The sequence below is a fragment of the Equus przewalskii genome, chromosome 17 (assembly GCF_037783145.1).
Source record: "Equus przewalskii isolate Varuska chromosome 17, EquPr2, whole genome shotgun sequence".
NCBI lineage: Eukaryota > Metazoa > Chordata > Mammalia > Perissodactyla > Equidae > Equus > Equus przewalskii.
The window spans coordinates 53,053,512-53,079,764 of NC_091847.1; the positions used below are offsets into that span (position 1 = coordinate 53,053,512).

Genomic DNA, 26,253 nt, shown 5'->3' on the forward strand with positions numbered 1-26,253 from the left:
ATATTCCTTTCTCTTTATCTTCTGTCTATCTACTATAGGTTTTTGCTTTGTTGTTGCCATGAGGCTTACATAAAACATCTTCTAACAATGTATTTAATAGTCTAAGATGATAACTCAAGTGTGAATGCATTCTAAAGCTCTACATTTTTACTCCTCCTCCACTCTATGTTTTATGTTTTTTTAAAGATTTTACTTTTATCCTTTTTCTCCCCAAAGCCCCCCGGTACATAGTTGTATATTCTTCGTTGTGGGTCCTTCTGGTTGTGGCATGTGGGACGCTGCCTCAGCGTGGTTTGATGAGCAGTGCCATGTCTGTGCCCATGATTCGTTGCCTGCAGCGGAGCGCACAAACTTAACTGCTTGGCCACAGGGCCAGCCCCTATGTTTTATGTTTTTGATGTCACAATGTTCCTAGGTTCTTGGGACAGAGTGCTGGCACTCATGTAGTTGAAATTAACCTTTGCATGCCCATATCATCTCCTTTCTCACATAGTTTGGATACAGTTTTAAAAAATGAATTATTTCTCTCTTACAAATTTTCTTTGGTAAGAAGAAAAACTCTCTTAGGAAAATGTCCCCTCCTAGAGAGGCATCCAAACATCAGGCCAGGCCTTGATTTTTTGCATGGACAAGCCCTGGCTTGTGCCCAGGTTGTCCCAGCAGACACAGTAGAAGAAACTCAAGGGTCTAAGATCAAGACAATGAAAACCAAAACATTTTTACATTTTCAGAACATTCCAAGTATACACTTTACCTCTAGAAGGCCTTTTTTGCGTTTATTTCAGTGAGTCATTTTAGCCTCTACACGTTACCTTCTCTGTTTTTGTGTTATCACAGTGACATGGGAAGTTCAGTAATGTTTCAGAACTAGAAAAAACAACCCTGAGATTTCTAGCTTCACATGCTGTTGTCTGCTACAATATAATTCTGACTGTATCTGAACAACACGCTTCCAAGTGTTCACCAGAGCTCCAACTTCTAGGTCAGCAACATGGCACTTATACTTCTTGTGTTGTTTTTATTCAGTGGAATAAGCAATAAAGAAAACATTTACATTGTGAAATATGTTATGACTGAAAGAGTGTATTAAAATATAATCTCGGGCCAGCCCTGTGGCTGAGTGGTTAAGTTCATGTGCTCTGCTTCGGCGGCCCAGGGTTTCACTGGTTGGGATACCGGGCGTGGACCTAGCACTGCTCATCCAGCCATGCTGAGGCGGCATCCCACATAGCAGAACTAGAAGGACTCACAACTAGAATATACAACTAAGTACTGGGGGACTTTGGGGAAAAGAAAAAACATATAATCTCTTCAGTAGAGAACAATAAAACTCACAAATCAGGGTTTTCCTTACACTACATGGTGACAAATGAATCATAATTTTTAGCTTAGCTCTCTCTTGATTTTTGATCTCAATATGTGAAATATCAATTGATGTGAGATCCCTGTGTGACATGCGTGACTAATGAAATAATTTTACTTTAAAAATTATTTAAATATTTGCTGAGAGGCCCTAATGACTTTAATGGGGTAGCAGAATGTGTTGAAACCAACAAATGTGTGGATCTCTAACAAAAGTATTAATACAGACTTTATTAATAAAATTGCTAATTGATAATACTAGTTATGACCTAATTCCTTGACTATACAAAACCAAGGGAAAAGAACTTCAGTTTTTTTCTTTCATTACTCTTTGGGAAATGTGAAGATTGTCACAGTCTGTTTTAGATACATGGTGAGACTCTGAGCTGGCTGGTTAAGATCATCTCTCGTTCCAGGATGACTATTAGCTGTGCACAGAATTGGCCAGAATGAGCTAAGTGCACCCGGCTGCAGCGGACCCACAGCACCATCCCCTAGCCTCATGTGATGCAGGGAGACTGGGGCTGGAGAATCCACGGCAGACGATGACATGACGGCGCTCTTTCATGCTCTGTTGTCTCATTCCAGAAACACACTCACCCACAGGGACAGGCAGCTAAGTAGTGATGCTTTTGATGCTTCCAAATAAGCTCACACTGGGTCTGTGTGAAGGCATTTTCATTCCATATTTTCTTTTCTTATTGGTCAAATGAATGTTTAAGGTCAACTTAGAAGTATCCAGTGGGACTGTAAGAGTGTGGCTTGTGAGCTCACATTTCCCCAAAGATAGGCAAATACACCCACCACTGTCTTGTTGTAGCCTTCTGTTGATGTCTAGTGCTGAGGCACATAGGAAATAAGATGCTCAATGAGAAAGAATAAAATCCAAGTTTGACTAGGCCACACTGACCCAGTCAGTTCCTTGAGAACTGGAACTGATCTTGTTCCCAGGCCTAGCACAGTGCCTGGCCCAGGGGGAGCAGGCAGGAAATGGGTGTGGAATGAGAGTGCAGATATACCAGGGGATGCAGGTCTGGGCTTCCCTTGGAGAGAGAATGCAAGCGAGAACTAGATCTCTAAACATTAGAGGAGCTGACAGATCCCTGACAATGCTCTACTCTCCTTAGCCTTCTCCGGCACTCCATCACAATGCATGCCAATCGAGGGTCAGAACCGCCCAGATGTTCAGTGGAAGTGTGATGTGTGACAATGGGATGTAAACATCACTATTACTTCAGCTCAGAAAAAGAAATGCCTTTTACTTAACACAAATAGACAAATGTGAATGCCATACAGCTGTTCCAGGCAAATCACTATAGGGACGCTTACAGAGTTCCATAAGAGGTTGTCCTCCCAATGACTAAAATACACAGTTGGGAGAAGAGTTTTGGGTATCCTGCTTTTCCAAAGTGCATTAGAAAAAAACCCAAATGAAACTTTTTGCTCTTTTAAGTGGGCTTACCAATAATACCTAATCAGCTTTGGGGCTATAAACTCTAAAATATTTTGTTAAAAATGAACAGTGTGGAACTCTGAACCTAATTTATTCAGAGGCCTTCCATTTGAGTTCATTAAGTAACTGGAAACATTTTGATAAATAGCCATTCTTCCACTTGGAGGCACATTTTTTACTCAATTCAGCAAAGAACTACTTCCTCTGGTCAGCTGGAATAACTAACTGGCATTAAAAACTAACGAAGAGAGAGTGATGGGAAAATCTTTAATTTCTCAATAATCTCTTTAAAACTATATATAGAAAATTGAGAAGAAATGGACTTTACATCCAGGGCAGAGGATCTGTAGTGCTGCCAAATCCGTGGGTGATCATGGAGAGGTCGGTGGGTCCCTCCTCCCACTCCACACTGTAGTGGGAATAAACAGAAACCACTGCCTCATCCTGAAAGGTCATGAGTTAAGAAATCTCCCAGTGGCCGCAGAAAGATGTATATAAAAGACTCTGGTTAATTATTGCGTAAGGACCTCCCTAAGGGACTGGCAATTGTATGTTCATTTCAAGGAGCGTCACCCAGCAGTCCAAGAGCGCTCACAGATGACGTAGCTGTTACTTGGATCTGCACATCCTGGAGGGATGAACCTCATGTCCATCTGTTTAAAACCACAGCAAGTGCACTAGTTCACAGACCTGGTCAACAGTAACCTTGTCTGGAGACATCCTCGGAACTTTAACATCTGCTTAATATTTAATATTAGGCATTGCTTTTGATCCAGATTGATGTCTAATTATACTAAATGTTTACTCTAAAGTCAATCATATCTATTCCTTTTAGGAAAAAAATAGGGTGATTACGTTCTAATAAAGCATATCTCTTTACACGGATTTTGTCCTCTAAGAGGACTGCACAGAATGAAGTGCAGCCATGAGCACCCCACGGTTCAGGAGGTCTGCCTAACCCACGGACGGCGTCAGCTGATCCGATTTCTCTGACAAACGTATTTCGTGAGTCAAAAGCATTCCTTCGATGGATAGTGCCTTTTAGTGGCCTCCCTTTTAAAGAAATCTTCTGTTATATAAAACATTTCCTGTACTTTATTCATATATGTATCCAATATCCAATGCTGCTCAGTGCAATGACATTCTTCACAGGAGACGGTGGTTGAGAGGATGGCTGTGGTGGACCATCTCCTGAATACCCATACTTTTCTGAATATAAACATTAATAAAAACATACTACCAACTTCCGGTTATAACCCAGGAGCAAAAATACAGAAAAACTCCATATTTCTGTCAGTTTCCATTATCTTTGAGATAGTCTTAAAAGTATTAAGGATTGAAATGGCAAAAATGGAAATGTGTCCAGTCCTTTTTTTTTTTTTTAAACTTCTTAAAGCAGGAGAGAACTTCAGTTCTGGCGGGATGCTCATCTGACACACAAGCAACCAAACTCTGGAGTGTCATTTGCTCAAAGCCACATGGGTGGCTAGTGACAGTACCAGCCCCATTCTCTGGGTTTCCTGGCATCTCCCTGCATGCAAACCCCCCTTCCTCAGTTGTCAGGTTGCTATCTGGGACCCAGCTCAGGCAGCATCGTCAGCTCAATGGAATGTCAACATCACGCATTTCTGACAAACCAAATGCTTAGAAAATCATTCTTTTTACTTAGCCTTGTTTCTTTTTCCGATGGCTGTAGAAGGAACTCCTGTCTGCCCCAACCACCCCAAATCGAGGAATATTCTAGATTTCAGCCAGAATATGCAAGAAGAAAAAGAAATCCAATGAATGAGTGCTCTATTTCCAAGCAGTTTTAAATTATTTGTTTAGGTGCTCAAGACAAAACTTTCAACAGTAAACAAGAGGTGAGAGGGAATAGTCAGCATTAAAAAACTGGCCAAACACATTTTTCCGAATACTCCCAATCATGGGAAAAAAGTAAGCTCTCAATTTTTTTGATTTCTAAAAGGCAAATTTAATTAATTAATAAATGCATGCCGGATAAAAACACAAAATTACAACGGAAAACCAATAATAATTTAACAGAAAAGGATCTGCGTTGTACTTTTTTATTGGTATGGATAATTTACTCAAGTAACAAATCTGAAAACGCATTTTGCTTCTGCTGGAAAGAAAGCACTATGTTAGAGAGGAACTAAGAGAAACCAGAGATCAAGCCTTCGAGAAAAGTCGGCATATGTTCTAGTCTATGGCAATGCAGCAGCCAGCGGGGCTGGTTTATCCACTCGTGTGCATGTTTACATAAGCATCAGAAACCAAGACATAGGACCCAAAAGTGAAGCCACGACAGATTTACTCTGCGAAACATGCTGAGTTACAACCACAGACTACCCAGGACGAAGAGGCGGCGCAGGCTTGTTGTCCCCTTTGCACGGGATTCTCTTGCCAAGCAGGGGGCTGGGCATGCAATAGCTTGAGTTTCTCTTAACATAATGAACACCCAGGATTACTAGAACTGGAAAGCGTGTGTGCAGTGTTTTACAAGGACAGCTGAGCGGTGCTACAAAAACAAGGGGAAGTTCCTTCATTTTAATCTGGTTATATGCCCAAATCTCTAACCGAGAAATAATTCAGCTATAAGAACCAATTAAATTACTATAAAACATTCCTTCATCTGTAAAACATCTCTTTTTTTTCCCTCAAACTAAAACTTTAAAATAAAATGTCTTCATTTTTGATGAGCAGCTCTACCACCAGTCTCTGGTATCGTATATCGTTCAGTGCGGCCATTGCATCAAGTTCGGGAGATCTCATCAGGGTCGGGCCAAAAACAATCCCCAGGTTCTCGGCATTCATAAGATTCTCCTTTTCATGGAGGGTCACTCTGGAAAACACACGGAAAGGAGCATGACTTCGTGTAAGCCATGGGGTTCTTCACCTTGCTTTGGCGCTAAAACAAGAACATTCACAACAAAGGCTTGTGCCCACTTAACTCTTACAGTAGGCGCTTTCTCTGTACTTCTCCTTAATGTCAAAGCACTGACTTTCCTTAAAGTAAATTATGTTAACACATGCTTTAAACTTCTGGTGATCCCTGAAGCTCAAGCCAGAGTTAATGTGCTGGACTGTGTGGTTCAAGTTCTATTTGTGGCTTCTCTTGCCACACCCTGTGGCTGCAGGGGTACGTGTGCAAATAGAGATGGGACTGGCTGTCTCAATTATTTCATCAGTTCTCCTTCCACTTTGGCTACCTTGTTTCCTGTAGAGTATTTCTGCCAGTTGAATGGCTGATTGAGTGTCTAGGGAGAGTGGTAGCGATATTAATAGGAAATGGCTCGGGGGCAGCAACCTCGTCAGGGAGCGTGTTTACATTCTTCTTCCTGCCTCAGCAAAGGTACACAGACTATCGCTTGAGAGTGTGGAGCACTTAACTGCATCCAAATATGGAGAAACTTTAATTTACAAGTGAAGTTGTAAGCAAATTAAACAAAAGTTTTAACTCAGTGCTCTTGAAGAGGGAAAATGCGTGCTTGTTAAAAGCACCATGAGTTAAATATTCATTTTGGGTAACTCATGCCTAAAGGCAGACAAAGTAGATGTTAAGTTCTGCTGTCTTTTTTGTATCTGATTGGTCTTATATTTTGAAATCCTAAAACCACTAAAACTTGGTCATAAAATTTTAAAAACTTTGCCTTAACTGGCAGAGATGGAGGGTTACCGAGCAGGGAAACAAGCTATGTCCCCAACTATCACTTTAAAACATTAAACCAGAACTAACTGAAATATTTGATTTTTCCATTCCTCGCTTTACCTCCCGCTGTACTCCATCACTTCTTACAGACTTTTCAGTGTGGGCAACACTCATTCAAAGATCTGCAATCCCAGCACCACTCTGAGGCGCCCATTCTGGAGCAGGAAGTGAGAAGAGTGAGCCCTCCTCTCTAGCTTGCTTTGCCCTTGCTTTATTATGCTAATGCTGGTGTTTTCACAGCTCCGACCTTTGCCCTTTCCCCCCAAATTAATGCATGGGCTTGGCAGAATGTGGGTATTTCTGGCCTATTTGCACACATAGCCTGGAACTGCAAATACACTGCTGTCACAGTCAAGTCTGCATTCCAGATTGCAGTGTGAATACTTCGCATTCCTCCTCAACTTGTGCAACTTCACACAAGACAACCTAGCTATGCATTTATTTATTCACTCAATAGATCATCTGTCCTTTCTTTCACCTTTCGTCTCCTTTGATTCTTATAATTTGGGTGCAGTACAAGCACAAGCCTCCCAGGCTGTAACTTGCCTCTTCAGATGCGCCATGAGGTACCGGAGGGTTTCGCAGTGAGCGGGCGGCAGGAGTTTCAGTGCTTCGTGAAGGGTTTCTAGCTGCTCATCGGGATCCATAATTTCTAAAGCAGCAAGTTGAATAATAAGGAGAAAAACGTTAACAGACAACTGGTAGAAATGGTTCATTTAATTCTATTCTTGTGGTGATCTTCCAAACTGCTAAGAAATGTTTTTTCATAGATCCTTGCCACACAGCTTTGGAAAATGTTTTTAAGGTTCAAGTCTCAGATTTCCAAAGGCTTAGTTTCAGGGTGGCAATACCATTTACTGGACTTTTGCGGGGAGCCCACAGTTTGCCTAGACTGTCTTGGAGTCTGGTAAATATGGAAATTGGATATATAGGACGTAACCATAAAAAATTCAGACACAAGTAGACATAGATAAAAACTCAAATGAGGTCTTCTTAGAACATTACAGACATACTTAAGGGATGTTACACTGTTCAAAATATTTTGAAAATCCCCTTTCAGTGATGGCCTACAAGCTATGCCACCCCATTGCCCTCTGTAACACCTGCCAAACTCTTATTAATTGATATTCATGCGTTTTAAACCCAGACATATATCATCCAATATTTACTGCCTTTATTCCTTAGACTGAGTTTTAAATTACTTTGTGTTATATAAAAAAGTCAAATCTACTCTCAAAGCACAAAAATATTCTACTACTTAGGATATTCAGAAGAATGCAATGCAGACTTTTTACCACAAGACTAATTAATTTGAAACCAAACTACTCTGGAAATTGAAAAAAGACTAATGGTTTCCTTTTGACTTCCACAATTAGTCTTTGTAGGGAGAACCCTGAGATGGTGTGAAATTAAGGACAGTGTTGGTGGGCGAGCAAGTAAACAGAATTCCCTGCTCACAGAGAGGGTACTTTGTATTGGCAGGGGACTCACCATAAACAATGAATATGGCATCTTACAGTTTACACTACATTAGAAGGAGGCAAGTGCCGGGGGAAAAAACAGCAGGATAAATTTTAACTAGGGTGGTCAGGATAGACCTCAGTGGGAAAGAAGGTTTTGAGTACAAACTCTGAGGGAGGTGGGGGAATGAACCATGTGGAAATCTGGGGGAAGATGGCTCCAGGCAGAGGGACAGCCGTGCAAAGATCCTGTGGGATGGTATGCCTGTAATGTCTGAGGAAAAGAAGCCAAATGTGGCTGCAGTAGTGCAAGCAAAGAGGAAAGTAAGGGGTGGCGTCAGAAGGCCAACGGGGCACCCCTTCATGTCAGGCGCTGTAGGCGGCTCTAAGGACTTGGCACTTACTGAGAGGAATGGAAAGGTTCTGAACAAGGGAGGGGCATGAGCTGACATACACTTTTCACAGTCTCTCTCCTCTGGATGCCACATGGGAACAGACTACGGAAGGGCAAGAGTAAAGCAGAAAGGCCATCCCAGCAATTATTACAAAACTCCAGACAAGGAACAACACTAGCTTAGACCGGGTGGGGCATGAAGGTGCTAAGAAGTTGCTGGATTCTGGGTACGTTTTGAAGGTGGAGGCCACAGGATTTCCTGAGGCAGCTGGGAGGACGGAGCCTCCATGAACTGAGCTGGGGAAGATCACAGGTGGAGGAGGCTTGGTGGGGAGGATGCAGAGTCTGTTCGAGATGTCTTTCAGACAGCCAAACAAACATCTGGTGTCCAGGGAGACGTCCAGACTGGAGATATAAATTTGGGAACATATGACAAAATGCATTTGAATAAACTGATATTAAATTGACAGAGATTATTCTCTGGGATTAATTCCTCTTTTTTTTCCCACTTAGAGTATTAACCATGATCAATTTTTCAGAGAACACAAATCTCTAGCCCCAAGAAGACCACAGCATAATTTAAGTGGGAGATAGACGAAATGGAACGTATTCAGAGATGAATGGCCATCATTAGTTGTTTCAAATATATGAAAAGCTTGCCTGTGGAAGAGAGTGATACTAGGACCACTGCCAATGGGAGGAGTTATAAGCAGGTAGATTTCTGTTGTGCAGGAGTGGGCTTTACCATTGTTACACCTGTGCGCCAGAGGACTGGCTGCCTAGAGAAGCAGTGATGGTGCAGTTACTGGGTATTTAAAAAAGAATACATTGTAGAAGGAAGTCTAATTACATGACTCCTTAGAGTACCCAAAAACTCTAAGATTCTAAGGTTCTCAATATAAAATTATGTTTACTCATTCAACAAATATTTATTGAGCACCTATTATGTAAGCGAGGGACTATCATAGGTGCTGTGGGAAAATAAACATGAGCAAGAGAACTGGGGCCTAAGTCTAGTAGGGAAGACAAGACAGGAGTACAACCTCCAGGCATGAAGGAAGGAGGCTGGAAAAGAGGTCCCGGCCAAGCACAATGGGAATAGAGGAAAAAGATGGCTCGTGGATGGGAGGAAGAGGAAAGAAGAAGAGATGGCACTTGAGGAGGGTCTGGAAGGATATGGAAATGTGGACAGTGTGGGGGCAGGAAATAAGCACCCTAAACTTGTACCAACATCTAGTTAAAAGCTTTTTAAACTACACACTGTTAATTCTTTGTAAAAGAGAAACTCAAATACGAGAAGAATAAAACTTAGTCAAACAAAAGGGTGAATCAGTGGCAGAGTTGAGGGAAAAACTCAGCAAGTTCTCATTCCCAGGCTTCTCTTCAGGAAATTTGAAGTGATTGGGGACAAAGAAGCCGGGGGTTTTATTTCTGAGTTTATCTGACTCACTCAAGGTTATATACTGAGTCATGTAGCTTTTCTAAGGTCTTCTGGGAACAGAGTTCTGAGACTCCCTGGCCAGAGGAAGATTGCCACATTCGGTCCTACCAGGAGTTCAGCTTTGGCAGTGCTGTTCGCAAGGTGGTCAGGAACCTCAGTAACCCATGACCGTTGGGTTACTGAGCAGGCCCTGTGAGAAGCACCTGTCGGAATTCTAGGCCTTTCTATTGTAGGGCACCAGTTTCTTAACTGGTGGGGAGAGGAAGCGAGGAAGAACGGCCCCGTAGACAAAGACTTCCAGATGGTTCATAAAGGAGTTTCCAGGGGATTATGTAGATCTTCAAGCCTGTAGATGGAATGCCCTGGTCTCCTCCGCCCTTGCAGCCCCTTTTCATTTCCTGTAGCCACTCCCTTCCAGCTTTCAACTTGCAGGGTCTCCAAGGGAGGCTGCAACAGCAGAGCTCAAACATCTTTTGCAGGAGAAAGCTGTTGCCAGGGATGCTAATAAATGCCAGAGACACCTGAGATCCAAGAACATGACCCACATTTTTTCAGGGGCTGAGAGATGAAGAAGTTCAAGAGCACCTGCCTCAGGAAGGGTCAGCGAGCCCTGTCTTCCATTTGGAAGGTGTTCCTGCCCTCCCGTCTTCCTCCTCTGTGTACGTCTCTTGTTCCCTGTTCCATCACGGGAGCCAGGCAGTGTGCAGAGTAGAGACAGCAAAGGCTTTGACGTTAGACAGATGTGGGTCTGAATGCCAGTGCCACTTCCTCTAGTGATGGCACCTTGGACAATTTCCTTACACCCTATAATATCTCATTTTTTCTAAAGCAACATCATGGATGTAAAGTACCCAACATGATTCCCGGCACCACGCACATGCTCTATAAATCTTAGCCTCCCTCTTCTTCCTCATCTGCCTACACAGATGAGAGGATGGCTTATGCAGAGACTGGCTTTATCTACGCGTCTAAAAAAGGAAACAGACTCTACTGCTAGAAAAGACATGTACAAGGACACAACGTCCTGCAATTACATCACTATCAAACATGTACAATAAAGGTTATATTGTGTATAAGTATTATGCCAGTTCGGTATCACATATCAAAGAGCTGAAATTATAAGGAGAGGGAATGTCTACCTTGATTTAGGAAAGTTTCTTTCTTTCGATGTGCTTTCAAGAGCTCTTGGAGGGTGAGCTAAGGGGTGTGCTGATTTCAGACAGGAGGGCTGTTTCAGACACAAACCCCAGAACGATGACAAATGGCTTGGAAGAACACTAAAGAGGGGAGGTCCTCCTCACTAACAGGGTGGGTGTGGGGAGGAGGGTGAGGTTGTCTGGGAGTGTGGGGTAAAAGGCCTTGAAATCTCATATGGCGGGCCTGGATTTTCCTCCAAGCAGAGAAGGCGTTGTGCAGAGGTCAAGACTGGGGTTTGAACCACGGCTCTGTCCTCCGCCGTGGGCCTGCCCTTGGGTTAGGCTTAGGAGCCAAGCTTCGGCTTTACTCCCACGCAATGCAGGGACAGGAACACTGTGTGGTCGAGCCCCCAGTGCTGTCCTGGGAGCAGAGCAAACCAGGGACTGAGCAGCCCTTCACGATGTCAGTGTGTGTCAAGCGCTTTCCAGTCTCGTGGCAATCAGACTTCTCTCTCTGAGGAGGAAATGTCTGCCCCAGAAACAAGACCCTGTAAGCTCCCTCAGACAATCTTCATGATCGGCACTGAATCCATCCCCAAATGAGAAGAGTTAAATTCCTAAGGAAGAGATCTAGAGTCTTTTAGGCTTCTAACATGAAACTTAGTAGAAAGCAGTGTAATTCTCACGAGTGTTCTCTACATGGGACCTTGGGCTGACCCATAAGAAATCAGTGCTCCACAAACTCAACCACAAACATTCTCAACAAAAGTTCTGAAGAGGAAACCAAAACTCAGAACAAAGGAAGTTTGTACTTCATGAAATTTCAAAGTCGAAAAGCAAATCAATGTTACCAAGGAAGTGATGTTATTATTTAAAGATCAAGACAACATACGGCTTTTAAGAGAGAACAGCAAATGACAGAAATAGCTTATCTTTTCTAAAAAATGGTAATGCCAGCACTTAAAAATCTGTTAAGAATTCCCTTTTTTTTAAAAAAAAGGAAGTGTGAATTACAGGTAAGATTTTTACACTATAAATAAAATTTGGCAAATGAGCCTCTGCTTTTTCTCATTTTCATCCTAACTAGAACTTAAAAAATAACTTCTTGCTCCTTAAAGTATGATCTGCAGACCAGTGCCAGTTTGCAAAGTATTTGTTCATGGTCTGTCACAGGATAAGGACAGACATTAAGAGTAAGAATTTAGAAACTTTCATAGCAGTCTGACAAATTTTTGTGCTTGCTGAAAATCTAATAAAATAGTTAGTCTGGTTTTTCCAATTTTATTTTTCAAGTCATTCATTTTTACTTTATTTTACCAAAGTATTGGCCCATATCTAAGGAGCCTTCCTTTGGAAAATGAGGTCTAGCACATTCCAAACAAGCTTCTGATGGTCATAAACTATGCTAGAGAAGAGTTCAAAATTCTTGTGAGTATATTAAGCGTGGAGAGAGGCGACGGGGAAATATTTCATAAAATGCATTCAAGATGCTCGGCAGGAAAAAGAGGAGAAGTTGGTCACCACGAAGAGGTCGGCAAGCCCGCCTCCCACTTACTGGCGGACTCGATAAACTTGGGGTAGGCGTCGTAGGTGATGAGCGGAATCGGTAAATCCCTGAAGTACAGTTTCAGCGCACCGGTGATAATGTTGATATCTTCATACATGTTCACAGAAATATCTGCCTTCTCACCATCTTTGAAAGAGGTTAGAAGAAAAAAAAGTAAATATCTGGATTCATGGCACTGTTTTAATGAATGACATATTTTTGTATATGGTTTTTAAAGATGAGCGATGCTTCAGTTTTCAACATCAAATTCAGTGAGATAAATGATATATATAAAAATGATCAATTTCCTGTGAAAACCAAAATCTATTTCTTTGAATTTTCTGTTCTGAAGTTCCTCAATTTTCCATGTTTAATTATGGAGGGGAAAGCAGGAGAGGACTGAAGTCAACAGAAATATGTTTAAATTTCATGGCTACTTGAGAATTCCTAGGGGAATACTGTGGGATTGCTTTTTTCCTTTTTAAAATAAACAGAATGTGAAAAATGATGACAGAGGCCCTCCCAGCTCACAGAAGGCACCCAGGCCTGGGCTTTTGTGCTTTTGGACCACCCCCCCAGGCTCCTACGCGAACATTTGGATCTTGCCTGAGTTCTTGGGGCAGGGGAGGTAGCGGCAAGTAAAAAAAAGCAAAACAAAACTTTTGAGCGTTGAAATAGCAAGAAGCAATTATAAGAGAGAGGAATAGTTTAGGGGTGCTGGGCCCTAAGACTCTCTAGCAAAGCTGGCCTTCCTTCCAGTGGCCCCTTCTACACTCCCCTGCATTAAGTATTTTACTTCATTAAAATACCTGAATTTTCATCTACTAAAGATTTAAATAGCATCTACTCCCAGCTAGGTCTTATGCTGCATTTCTTTTATTCCATTTGGTTTATGAGAGATTGCTATGGATTAAAAAGCAGCCTCTTCCCTACCCGGCTATTAGAATGGCTAAAATCTAGAAGACCAGCAACACCAAAGGCTCGCGAGGCTGTGCAGCAACAGGAACTTCCATTCGTTGCTGCGGGAATGCAAATGGAAAGCCACTTTGGAAGACAGGTGGTTTCTTCCTAAGCTAAACTACTCTTACCATACAATCTAGCAACCATGCTCCTAGGTGTTTACTCAAAGGAGTTGAAAACTTATGTCCACACAAAAACCTGCACATGAATGTTTGTAGCAGCTTTATTCATAATTGCCAAAAAACTGGAAGCAACCAACATGTCCTCCAAACAGTGAACAGATAAACTGAGGTACATCCAGACAATGGAATATTATCCAGCTATAAAAAGAAATAAGCAGGGCTGGCCTGGTGGCGTAGTGTTTAAGTTTGTGCACTCTGCTTTGGTAGCTCAGGGTTCACAGGTTTGGATCCCGGGCATGGACCCGTGCACCGCTCATCAAGCCATGCTGTGGTGGCATCCCACATACAAAACAGAGGAAGATGAGCAAAGATGTTAGCTCAGCGACAATTTTGCTCAAGCAAAAAGAGAAAGATTGGCAAAAGATGTTAGTTCAGGCTGATCATCTTCCTCATGAAAAAAAAAAAGGAAAAAGAACAAGAAATGAGCTATCAAGTCATGAAAAGACATGGAGGAATTTTAAATACATATTGCTAAGTAAAAAAAGCCAGTCTGAAAAGGCTATTTACTCTATGATTCCAACTATATGACATTCTGGGAAAGACAAAACTATAGTCAGTAAAAAGATCAGTGGTTGCCAGAGGTTCAGGGGAGGAAGGGAAGGACGAATTGGTGGCGCACAGGGGATTTTTATGGTAGTGAAAGTTCTGTATGGTACCGTAATGGATATATGACATTAAGCATTTGCCAAAATCCACAAAACTGTACAACATAAAAAATGAACCTTAATGTAAACTATTGACTTTGGTTAATAGTAATGTATCAATATTGGTTCATAAATTGTAATAAATGTACTATACTAATGCAAGATGTTAATGGGGGAGCTGTGGGGAGGGCTTATGTGAGGAATCTCTCTATTTTCTGCTAAACCTAAAACTACTCTAAATAAAGACTATTTTTTTTTTAAAAGATTTTATTTTTTTCCTTTTTCTCCCCAAAGCCCCCCAGTACACAGTTGTATATTCTTCGTTGTGGGTTCTTCTAGTTGTGGCATGTGGGACGCTGCCTCAGCGTGGTTTGATGAGCAGTGCCATGTCCGCGCCCAGGATTCAAACCAACGAAACACTGGGCCGCCTGCAGCGGAGCGCGCAAACTTAACCACTCGGCCACGGGGCCAGCCCCAAAAGACTATTTTTTTTAAAGCAACCTCTTTTAAAAATGCAAATACCTTGGCCTATCAGACACTCACATTCAAGTGTGAATTAGGTCATCAGTGTCCACCTTTCACACTTGGGTTGAAATCACATGCAGTGGCAGTGCAAATTGGGATACAGCATTTTCTGGAAGGAAAAGGCAATGTAGATTGCTTCGTTGGGGGAGCTTAGGGAAGCATGTAGGTGCTGGGGGCCTACAGACCTGGAGAATGGGATGAGAGATCAGGAAGGTAGGTAGAAAAGTGACAAAGGCAAATATCACCTCTATCAAAGTGTTTACTGAGGAAAAAAGAAGAAATTTCTTTCTATTCTGCCACATGGCTTCTGTTTCCAGGATCTATTAGTTATTTTTCTATAAGAATCCAGATTTCAAATAGCCTGTCTCATTATAGGCTACAGCACAATTTTTGGTTTGGAAAATAAAGTCACAATTCTTCTATCAGCTATGTGATGGGTTAAACAGAATACGGAGGTTGGTTTGTGAATCTTCTACCACTCAGATAATTCTTTCTATGGTAAAATACTGTGTTCATTATATCTCAGTCTACTCTCCTTTCACTTATTACTCTCTAAGTCACAGCACCTTTCAGTGCCTTGACAAGGTCAGCCTCAGGGCCTTTGCACATACTCTTCTGTTGCCAGGGCCTTACATATCCTGTTTCTTTGCTACTCAACCAAAAACACACCCTTTAAGCTTTAGCAAAAATGCATAAATATTTCATCTCTGAGAAAGTCTCTTCTGATCTCCAGCACCCACCCCCAACCCTAATGACTAGGTTAACTTCCCCAGTTATTAATGTTTTCCTTTATGGCACTTATTAAAATAAAATCAATAACCATTGTGTGATTATTTTTTAATGCAAACCCTCCGTGAGTGCAATGACCAAGTGTACACAGTACATGATACTGCTGTATCTAAAGTAAAGAACATGGTACCAGGTACACAGTGGCCATTTAATAAATATTTTTGAGTTAATGAATCAATGGAGAATAGATTTTAAAAAGCTAGGAGCCTAAAAGATTAACACTCTGGGACTTAGTATGTATATTATTATTAAACTTTTAAGTAAGTTTAATAAGCTTTTAATAAGAATCTGTGTATTCTCTTCCACCTGTTTTAAAATAATATAAACACATTCTGGACTTTGATACGCAGAGACTACATTCTCAGTAGGGCTGTAACACAGCAGCACAGTCTGTAACATCTTTTGTTCCCAGACTGTTTCATGACTTTCAGCTTGTGACTCTTCAATCAGACTGGGGCTGTGCTGGGCCAAGACTCAAAGGTTTTTATTTTCTTTGACCTTCCTATTGGACCTCTCACTGTACTGGTCACGTAAATATTTGCTGTTCCACCAGAGACAAAACGTGGCAAAGTTGTAACGGCATGCGCTGACCTGGGAGTAGCTGGTGCTCCATTCGGTGACGATTTCCTAAGCTGGGGAAGATTTTCCAAATCCTGCTTTTTTACTCTGACACTTGAATGAGATCTTTCTGGCGTTCTATAGAGCCTACCTTCTTTTTCCTTAGATCTCGTTATTTGAGGGTTGAGACTCCCAGAAGTGATCATCTTTGATAGCTTCAAATTTACTGTGCTCCATTTATTTGATACCCTATTCCTCTGAACACTCATGGATTTGGGGCAGCACTTATGCACAGAATTGACTTAAATGATCTGAGCCACTGTTTTCTTTCACACCCTTGTTAAAATTCTCCACATCATTCCTACAGATCCCGCAGATGATGGCTGGGGCACATCTCTGGGGGATGGGGTGGGTGGGTGGTGTCAAAGACTGGCCTCAAGGGTGTGGCTTTATGGAGCCAAGGTGAGTTCTTCATGAATTTTCAAACCTGTTATTGGTGTTTTCAGGGCACAAAAAGGTTGTTTCATATTTTTAAAGAGAGGAAACTGTCATTTGTTTGCTTTCTGGGCACACGGAAACATTCAGTTTCTCTGTCAGCCCTGAGTTATTTTTGAGCATCATGACCGGTGGCTGGGTATGGACATGCTCAGTTGCTCCCTTCCAGAGAAAAAGAGATGCCTCTTAACATTCAATCTGGCCTTGATTCAGGACTGTTCTGGATGCTCACCTGGGCTTAACACGCCATTACTTCACCTCATCTTCTTTGAGCTTATCAATACTTGGGCTGGCCCAGAGTTCCTCATATCAGGTTGGTAATAATATTTAATTTATTTTTGTCTTCTGCCTCTCTTGGCTGTAAGAGGCTTGTGATGGAGAGGAGTGTAATGGAACTAGACATATATATTTGCAAAGGAAAGAGGTTCTTTAAAACATCACAACTCTTATTCTGTTTCACTTTCTGTATCCAGGCTTACAACTCTTCTTTGGTACCACCTTACTCCAGTACTTAAAGCAAAGACAAATGAGAGAACCACAAGACCAAATCTTAATTTAAATGCTAGTTAAGACAAAATTATCCCCACTGAGCTCTTCTTTGGTTGAGCCCCTCCTCCCACAGTGTGGCAGGTCCTATCCCAGAAAGCCCTCAGCTTCGTGTCTGTGACACATGAGCCAGGACTTAGGTCTCAGCTCAGTCAAAGATGGTGACCAGGATGTCCAGGAAGCCTGGAGGACAGGCAGAGTTAGGTGGGCTAACTCAAACCTGGGAAATCTGAGATCTGTAATGACTTAGATCCCACTCCCCCTTTGCTCTATAGTTTTTGGTAAATTTAATTGCTCTGTATATATTTTGGTGAACACGGACCAGCCTTGGATGCTTAAATATTGGTAATATAGTTAAATTTTAGGCTTCTTTCTCACCCTGAAATTTAATAGTTTAATATTTACAACTAAAAAAAAATAAATAAATAGTAAATTATAAGCTGAGTCTTTTTATTTGGTATAATAATTATCAATGATTTAGAAAAATAATGCACAGACTAACATAATAAATTGTGCCTTTTCGCCAAAGAGTATTATTGTCCTAAGTTAACGAACACGCTGAAGAACATACCTCTGTCGAAAGCCATCTTGACGTCTTCAATTAGGTCACTAAATCCTGACACTCGGTACAGTCCTTCAGAATTAAGACCTGTAAAATAAAGCAAGGGTGCTAGTTAGTTTCTTTGGAATTACGCCTTTTCTTCACATTTTAACTCCTTCCTATGCTTCAGGCTGCGGAAGTAATGTGTCAGAAAGAATGATGAAATATATATGTTTAGAAACCTCTTCACACTTTTCTAAAACAAAACCATTTCACTCACAGTTCTTTAACTCCGACCTACTGTCACCTGAATATTTATTATCTGGCTCATCATTATGTCTAATTAGATCAAATATGTTAAGTCTTAAGGGAAATAATTCATCACCCCAATTACACCATAAATTCTTTTACATAACAGAAGACTAAGATAAACTACATCCATAGGCCTGTAGCAGTTTTTCCCAAGTGGGTAAGAATAATTAGGGTGCAGCTCTGGTTTTTGGCCTAGGATAGTTTTAATAAAGCATTTACATCTTTGCTTCTCGGACCCAAGAAAAATATAAAAACTGAAAAATGAATTGGTACCTACATGTCAACTTTTATAGACTGGAAGCATCACCATAAATATATTTTTAAGCATATTTCCTCTCACTTGTTAAATGTACCTGAAATCAAGCTGTTTAATTATGTGTTGAATTAATTCATTTCAGACTTCCAGATCATGTGCCATCTGAAATCACTCCCCCTAAACTTCCAGAAGAAGATAACCAGGTTGCGCAACAAGACACCCAGAGGCATTAGGACCCGCATTCACGGTGAATTACGACGCTCTGCACCACCCTGGAGACGCTCACCTCTAGACTCAATCTCCCTGATGCACATGTCCACCACCATCGGCCGCTTCGTGATGTGGGCTTTCACGAGCGTTGTGAGGTCACAACTGTACACCTTCTTGACGTGTTTCAAGTCTGGCTTACAGTCATTTGGGACCATCTTGGAACACTGCTTATGAACATTCAAACCACAATCTAAAAAGATAAAGACAGGGAAAACTCATTATTATTTTCAGTTTTGAGCATTCTGAAGTGTTTATTTTGGCAAGACACTCCAGCCTGAATTAGGTTTAAAAGACTAGCTTCCAGCAGTTCCTGCAGAGTCAGGAAACATTCTTCCCATCTTTTCTCTTGGAAAATTTTGGTTATAAGTCAGAAGACCAGAAGTCCAGCTCATGCTTCATCATTTACTTGCTCTGTGGTCTCAGGAGAATACCAACCCAACCCAAATTAATAAGTGTTTAATTAAATGACTACAAAACGTAGTATTATACCAGTAGCCAATTAAAAATTTATCTGTTTCTTGAAAGTTACATAAAAATTACACTTAATGTGGGATATAATTGCGTTTTAATAACATTTGATATGAGGTGAAATTGGACTTCCGAAAGAGAATACCCCAGGCCCACTTAAGATGCTGTTGCTCATATTTATATCTATTCATAATCCTTTCTGCATATATATGAAAGAATGAATATATAAGTCATCTAGGAGCTAAAAACAGCCACAGTTATTATTTGCTACTGCTATTATTACGAGCTTACTAATGCCAAGCACTATTCCAAGTGCATTACATTTATTATTTCATTTAAGCTCACAAAACTCTATGAAACAGGTACCATTACCTTCTCACTTTATAAATCTGAAGACAAGCACGTAAAGTGTGAGTAATTTACCCAAGGCCGTGTGCTTAGTATGTAGCGGAGGTGGGATTCAAGCCTACAGAGGATTTTGGAGGCCACGATTTTAACTCTTATACCATATTCCACTACTGAAGTTATTCCTTTGCTTTGTAATTTTACTGGGTTATAACTTCTAAGATGCCAGAACCCAAACACTTTCTAGTTAATATTTTGAGACATCTTATTTTCAACAAGAGCACGATGCAATTTTAGAAGGGATAGAGAGGAATACAAATATTTTGCTAAATTAGACTGAAGAGTGATAAGCCATAGCTGAATAATTTAAGTAAAATAAATGTCACCTTTAGGTTTTTTAAGACATAACCCATTTGTCTTTAAGTTCATGGAAACTTGATGCTGACTTCTTATAAATCTGACCCCAGTGGGTTATACGCAGTTTATAGCCAGGTCTTAATGAAATCAATTTGAAAATCATATAAAAACATGACCACTGTCTGTGGTCCTTGGGCAAGCTTCAGTTTTGCTCGCTGTTTTGGCAGAAAGAGGAGCACAGCGTTTACCTCACAGAATTGTTATGAGAATTAATGAGCCAATGCATTCAAGGTGCTTTGCATATTACAAAAGGTTAGACAAATACTGGTGATCAACATCATTATTATGACTTTTGGTAAAGCTGCATCTAGCTATATATATGGTAGTAACAATGAACAGAGACAAGGACAATTAGCCAAAACCTGTAAATGGAATCATTCTTTCATTAAACATGTAGACACTGCCAACTTGAAATAGGAACTTAAGGCCTGTGGTGACTCGAAGGGAGGAATTCATGCGTGCGGAGCACCTCCCATGTGCAAAGACAGGCTAGGTGTAGAGGGATGCTGAGTCTTTGCATGCGTGTGTGTAAGTGAACAGCACTAGAGATGGCATGGCCAGTGCTAACAGTGCCTAAACACCACTATCACTAAAGAATAACAGCTTCTTCTTTGAATACATTAGAAGCTTGCAGAACAAAGAGCTCAATCTATATTATCTGAAAAAAAGACCCAACACCATTCTGTATAGTTAAAAAACGTCCAAATGACGATATAACCCAAACTCCAAATTCCTCTTTATATCTATATTAGATAATACATAAGATTTCTTTTTTTTAAGATTTTATTTTTCCGTTTTCTCCCCAAAGCCCCCGGTACATAGTTGTGTATTTTTAGTTGCAGGTCCTTCTAGCTGTGGCATGTGGGACGCAGCCTCAGTGTGGCTTGAAGAGCTGTGCCATGTCGCACCCAGGATCCGAACCGGCGAAACCCTGCGCCGCCGAAGCAAAGTGTGCGAACTTAACCACTTGGCCAGGGGGCCCGCCCCTACATAAGATTTCTGATTCAATCATAAGGTAAATCAATGGCAAAACGTCCACTTTAAAGACCTTATTTCCTCTGAGCATTTTAACGTGTTGCTTACCTTCTATAATTTAGGGTTACACTAGCTGTGTGATTTTGAGTGAGTGACTTAAAACTTTCTGTGCCTCAGTTATGTAAAGTGGGAATAACAATAGTATTTATCTATTATTATTAGATTTACTGTTAGGTTCTATTATTAGGTTCGTGCAAAGCGTTAATGTTAATATATATAAAATGCTTACATGTAGTAAACTATAAGTGTTTACCATGACTCTGTTTATTATGTAGAAGAATGAAATAACATTTGGAGAGGCCTTTCCGATGGAGTGCCCCAGGGTTCGTTATACGGCGTTGTCATAATCAGCTTACAGTCAGAAGCTAAGGTGAACTCCAGGCCAGTCCCTGTTTGTCAGGTGTGAATGCTACATGCTGAAAAGGACTTGCATGACTGGGGTTATAGAGCTTCTGCATCTACAGTGTTCTTAACACATCTCATGTACATAAAAGTATCAGCAAGTAAGTAATGCATCATTTTTCTCTGACTGCTTTCGCCAAATCTGGGGAGTTTTTAGTCACTAATTTTTCAAACATCTTTTTCAGCCTCTTTATCCTCTTATGAGATTCCAACAACACAAATGTTGTATCTTTTGTTATTGTCCCCCAGGTCTCTGAGGCTCAGCTCACTTTTTAAAATCTATTTTCTCTCTCTGATTTGAATTAGAAAATTTCGGATTGATCTTCAGGTTCACTGATTCCTTCCTCTATCATCTCTAGTCTATTACTGAACCCATCCAGTGAGTTTATTTCTTAATAAATTTTCCAGTTATAAAAATTTCTATTTAGTTTTCTTTTATTATCTTTCTTTCATTTGTTTCAAGAGTGTTTATAATCGCATGCTGGAGTATTTTTATGATAGCTGCTTTCCTTGTCTGAAAATTCCAACATCTGTGTCATCTCAATATTGATGTCTGCTGATGGTCTTTTTTCATTTGAGTTGAGATTTTCCTGGTTCAATGGTATGAAGTGTAATTGTGAACTGTATCTTGGATATTTTGAATGTTATAAGACTCTGGTTCCTATTAAAATCTTCAATTTTATTATTTATAGTTTCGTTATAAAAACTGAAGTATAAACAACATACAATATCCTATTAGTTTCAGGTGTACATCACAGTGATTCCATATTTATATACATCATGAAATGATCATCATGGTAAGTCTAGTTATCACGTCATTATACAAAGTTACTACAATATTATTGACTATATTCCCTCTGCAGTATATTATATCCCCATGATTTACGAATTTTATAACTGGAAGTTTGTTTCTCTTAATTCCCTTATTTCACCCGCCTCCCCAACCTGTCCCCACTCTGGTAACCATCAGTTTGTTTCCCGTATCTATGAGTCTGTTTCTGTTTTGTTTTGTTTTGTAGATTCCACACATAAGTGATATCATATAGTATTTGTCCTTCTTTGACTTATTTCCCTTGATTAGCATAATACTCTCTAGGTCCCTCCATGTTGTCACAAATGGCAAGCTTTCATTCTTTTTTATGGCTTAATAATATTCCATTGTATATACACACACCATTATCTTCTTTATCCATTCATCTATTGATGGACACGTCGGCTGCTTCCATATCTTGGCTACTGTAAATAATGCTGCAATGAACATAGGGGTGCATATATCTCTTCAAATTAGTATTTTCATTTTCTTTGCATAAATACCCAGAAGTGGAACTGCTGGATTGTATGGGAGTTCTATTTTAAATTTTTTGAGGAACCTCCATATTGTTTTCCATAGTGGCTGCACCAATTTACATTTCCACCAACAGTGTGCAAGGGTTCCTTTTTCTCCACATCCTTGTCAACGCTTGTTATTTTTTGTCTTTTTGATGACAGCCATTCTGACAGGTGTGATGTGGTATCTCACTGTGTTTTGATTTGTATTTCCCTGATGATTAGTGATGTTGAGCATCTTTTCACGAGCCTGCTTGCCATGTCTAAGTCCTTGGAAAAATGTCTATTCAAGTCCTCTGACCATTTTTTTAAATTGGGTTGTTTTTCTGATATTAACCCCTTATTGAGTGTATGATTTGCAAATATCTTCTCCCATTCAGTAGGTTGCCTTTTTGTTTTGTGGATGGTTTCCTTTGCTTTTTAGTTTGATGTAGTCTCATTTGTTTATTTTCGCTTTTGTTGCCCTTGCCTGAGGTGACTGGCCCAAAAAATTATTGCTAAGACCCATGTCAAAGAGCTGACTGCCTATGTTTTTATTCTAGGAGTTTTACAGTTTCAGGTCTTATGTTCAAGTCTTTAATCTATTTTGAATTTATATTTTGTACTTGGTATAAGGCAGTGGGTCCAGTTCCATGAAATCTTCAATTTCAGCAGGCAGTTGACCTGTTTAGATTTAGCATGCACATCCTGGCTCACTTTTGTAGGCTGTGGTTCAAATGTCAGTCTAGTTTACAAAGCCTTTGTGGTGCCATTGTAGTGCTATTTTGCCTACCCTACTTGCGTGTTACACGAAGGCAGGACTCTCCTCTACAGTCTGGGGAGGGAGAGGCCGCCTCTTAGTTACTGCAGGGTGGGGATGGAAGGCAGGGTTTGCCCACAAACCTGGCTGAGGAGGAGTGCTGTGCTGCATGGAACCACAGTGGGGGTACAGAAGAGAGAGTCCTGACCAGTCTCAGCTGCGTCATTCCTGCTGGTCAGGGATGAAGACGGCAATTGGGCAGAGTGGGGCTGCTTCTACGATAGCTTGGGGATGAGAGTCAGGGCCCCGCGCACAGGCAGAGCCAAGGAGGGGTGTCACTTTCTTATTGCAAGATGTTGATGGAGGAGAGGGCTCTACTCAGACTCACAGGAGAGAAGCGCACCCTGGTTAACGCAGGGTGGGTGGAAAACAGGGCTTTACCCACACACTGCTGCTGCAGCGTCCACTGGGGAGGGTAGTAACCTGGTCTTTTCATGGTGTTCACTGGAGAATGGTAGCTATGGCTAAAAGATTTCTGTCTGGCCAGGCTGCCGTTTGCCCGGTGCTTTGGCTAGGAAGAGCAGGCTTTTCTTGGGACTATTTTTTGTCTGTGCCTATTGGCATTTTTAGGTTATGGGCTTCTCTAGCGCCTCAGCTGAACACATAGTAGGTTAAAAAAACCCACAAAAACCAAAACACCATCAGGTAACTCGCTGATGTTCCTTGAGTCCTGAGGTCCCGAGTCAAGCCTTCCTTCTTTTCTCCAACTTTCAGAATCTTCTGATAGTTGACGTATATATTTTGTCCAGGATTTTTTGTTACAATTATTGGAGAGAATAAAACAAAACATATTTATTCATCTAGAACTGGAAGAACTCTTAAACTGTATTTTAAAAGTATAAAAGTCAGCAAAGCTTCATTATATAACAATAATGTTAATGTGCCTCATACTTTGTGTACACAGAGGTCACAGGTCCAGGGGGAAGGGATGTTGGTAATGACCCATCCCGATGTCTTCATTTCACAGGCGAAGACAAGGAGGCTCAGACAGCCTAACGACTTGTTGGAGTTACTCAGCCAGAAAGCAGCAGAACTGAGATTTAAACCTGAGCTTCCTGATTTCCAGCCTGCGCTCTCCCCATTGAGTACACCATGTACTCTGAGTTACTGTTTTCACTGGTGAAGATGAATTTGCTGTTTTCAACATCCTATTCAATAATGTGTATTCTACTATTACTTGCATATACTTGAGTTTAAAAGACCTTGCTATATTTTACCCAAATGAGTGTGCTATAGATAGCTATATATAAATGATCTGGCAGAACTTTCGACTAGCAGTGATAAAACCTACCCATTATATTTTTGTTCTGTTGTATTCTTTCCTTACGTATAAACTCTAAACAGAAATCCAGTAGAAAGCAAAATAGTAAAATTTTGATGCATCCACATAATATCAAAACATCTGAATGGCACTAATGTCTGATATTAACATTAACATTTTTCCTTTGAATGTCTGGAGTCATCTCTCCCCTCTTTTTTCTTTTTTCTTTTTTTTTTTGCTGAGGAAGATTTGCCCTGAGCTAACACCTGTTACCAATCTTCCTCTATTTTGTATGTGGGTCTCTGGCACAGCAATGGCCACCACCAAGTAGTGTAGTCTGCGCCCGGGAACTGAACCCGGGCTGCTGAAGCGGAGTGCACTGAACTTAACCACTGGGTCCCGGGGCTGGCCCTCAACTTCCACTGTTAACATCAGCAAGCTCCTAAGTTTATTTGTGACTCAGTGAAAACTGGATAAAGTAATGGCTGAGCTCAGATTTAGGTATTTAAGGAAGAGGGAAACGTTTTCTAAACTAATATTCTTTCTTCCATTTGAATAAGATGAAACTATGGGATAATATCCTCAATTTTAGGAATAAATTTCAAAGGCCAAATTTTTGGCAGGATGGGATATAATGTCCTTCAGAAGACCAGAGGATAGGGCAAAGTCATTAAAATAAAGCATCTTTATACCCTTAAGTTCACAGTGCAATATACCAGCCCTGAGCTTGCTCTCAAAATTGCTGCTTCAGGGACTAGCAGTATATCAATATTTCAGTTTGCCATTAAGACTTTATTTGGTTTTCATACTTATTTATTAAAGTCATATAACTCCTATATAGTTCCATTTCTCCCAGAGAAGCTCTACACTATAAATGAAGAAAAAAAAAAAAGGCCATAAAAGATCATTTCATTTGTTGTGTCTCTTGGTTTGGTAGGTTATTTTTATGTTACTATTAAACCACATTTCCCCCTCCCAATTCCTCAAGTTAATAAGCATGGAATAAATATATGAAAGAAGGAATGAAAAATTCAAATCACATTTTACTTTGTCTTTTATTAATAAAATATTTCTATTGCTTAGACTACTAACTTTAGGCTAGGCTCAGATTTTCTGCAGCTTCATTTCTCTAAAAAACATATATGCTTTATATCTAGAAAGCACAGAAATGTATTTTTTGAAATAAATAGCTGATATTTATATTCTAGTGACAGGATTAAGGGATAATGTTCACGTGTATTTGGAAAGGAAAGATCATTATTATTCTTTTCTATGAGGGTTCATATTTTAAATAATAGCAAATAAAAGTTTTATTTTTAAACATATCTCTTAGTGGTCCCCCCTCCTAACCCCCGCCCAGGAAAAGTGAGAATAGCCCATTTCTAACATGCGTCAGAAGTCATTACTTTCATAAACTAAATTAAGAACAATACCTTTTCTTTGGGATATTTATGAAAATTCTGCTTTTGATTAAAAGACGCTACATGAGAGTGTTAAGCGAGTCTAACCAACTTCTTACTGGCTCACGATGACAAACGTAACTTTCTAGGTACAATCAAAGCAGTAATTAAAATAAAAGACATTATTTCTCCTTCTTTTCTTCAATCCAAAGTGTTAAGTA

The 26,253-nt window shown here is 40.4% G+C and overlaps 1 protein-coding gene across 6 annotated transcripts in view; it reads right to left on the reverse strand.

Annotated features, from left to right (window-relative positions):
• Positions 1-2,601: 2,601 nt before the first annotated feature.
• Positions 2,602-26,253, reverse strand: part of CHN1 (chimerin 1) — a 192,052-nt gene continuing 168,400 nt past the window's right edge. For all 6 annotated transcript variants that reach the window (XM_070580250.1, XM_070580251.1, XM_070580252.1 and 3 more), the window contains 5 exons: positions 18,596-18,769; positions 17,772-17,849; positions 12,511-12,648; positions 7,071-7,176; positions 2,602-5,657 (listed from right to left, as the gene is read on the reverse strand). In XM_070580250.1, coding sequence (XP_070436351.1) covers positions 5,486-5,657; positions 7,071-7,176; positions 12,511-12,648; positions 17,772-17,849; positions 18,596-18,769 — 668 coding nt within the window. In that variant the 3' untranslated portion in view covers positions 2,602-5,485. The remainder of the gene's footprint in view (positions 5,658-7,070; positions 7,177-12,510; positions 12,649-17,771; positions 17,850-18,595; positions 18,770-26,253) is intronic.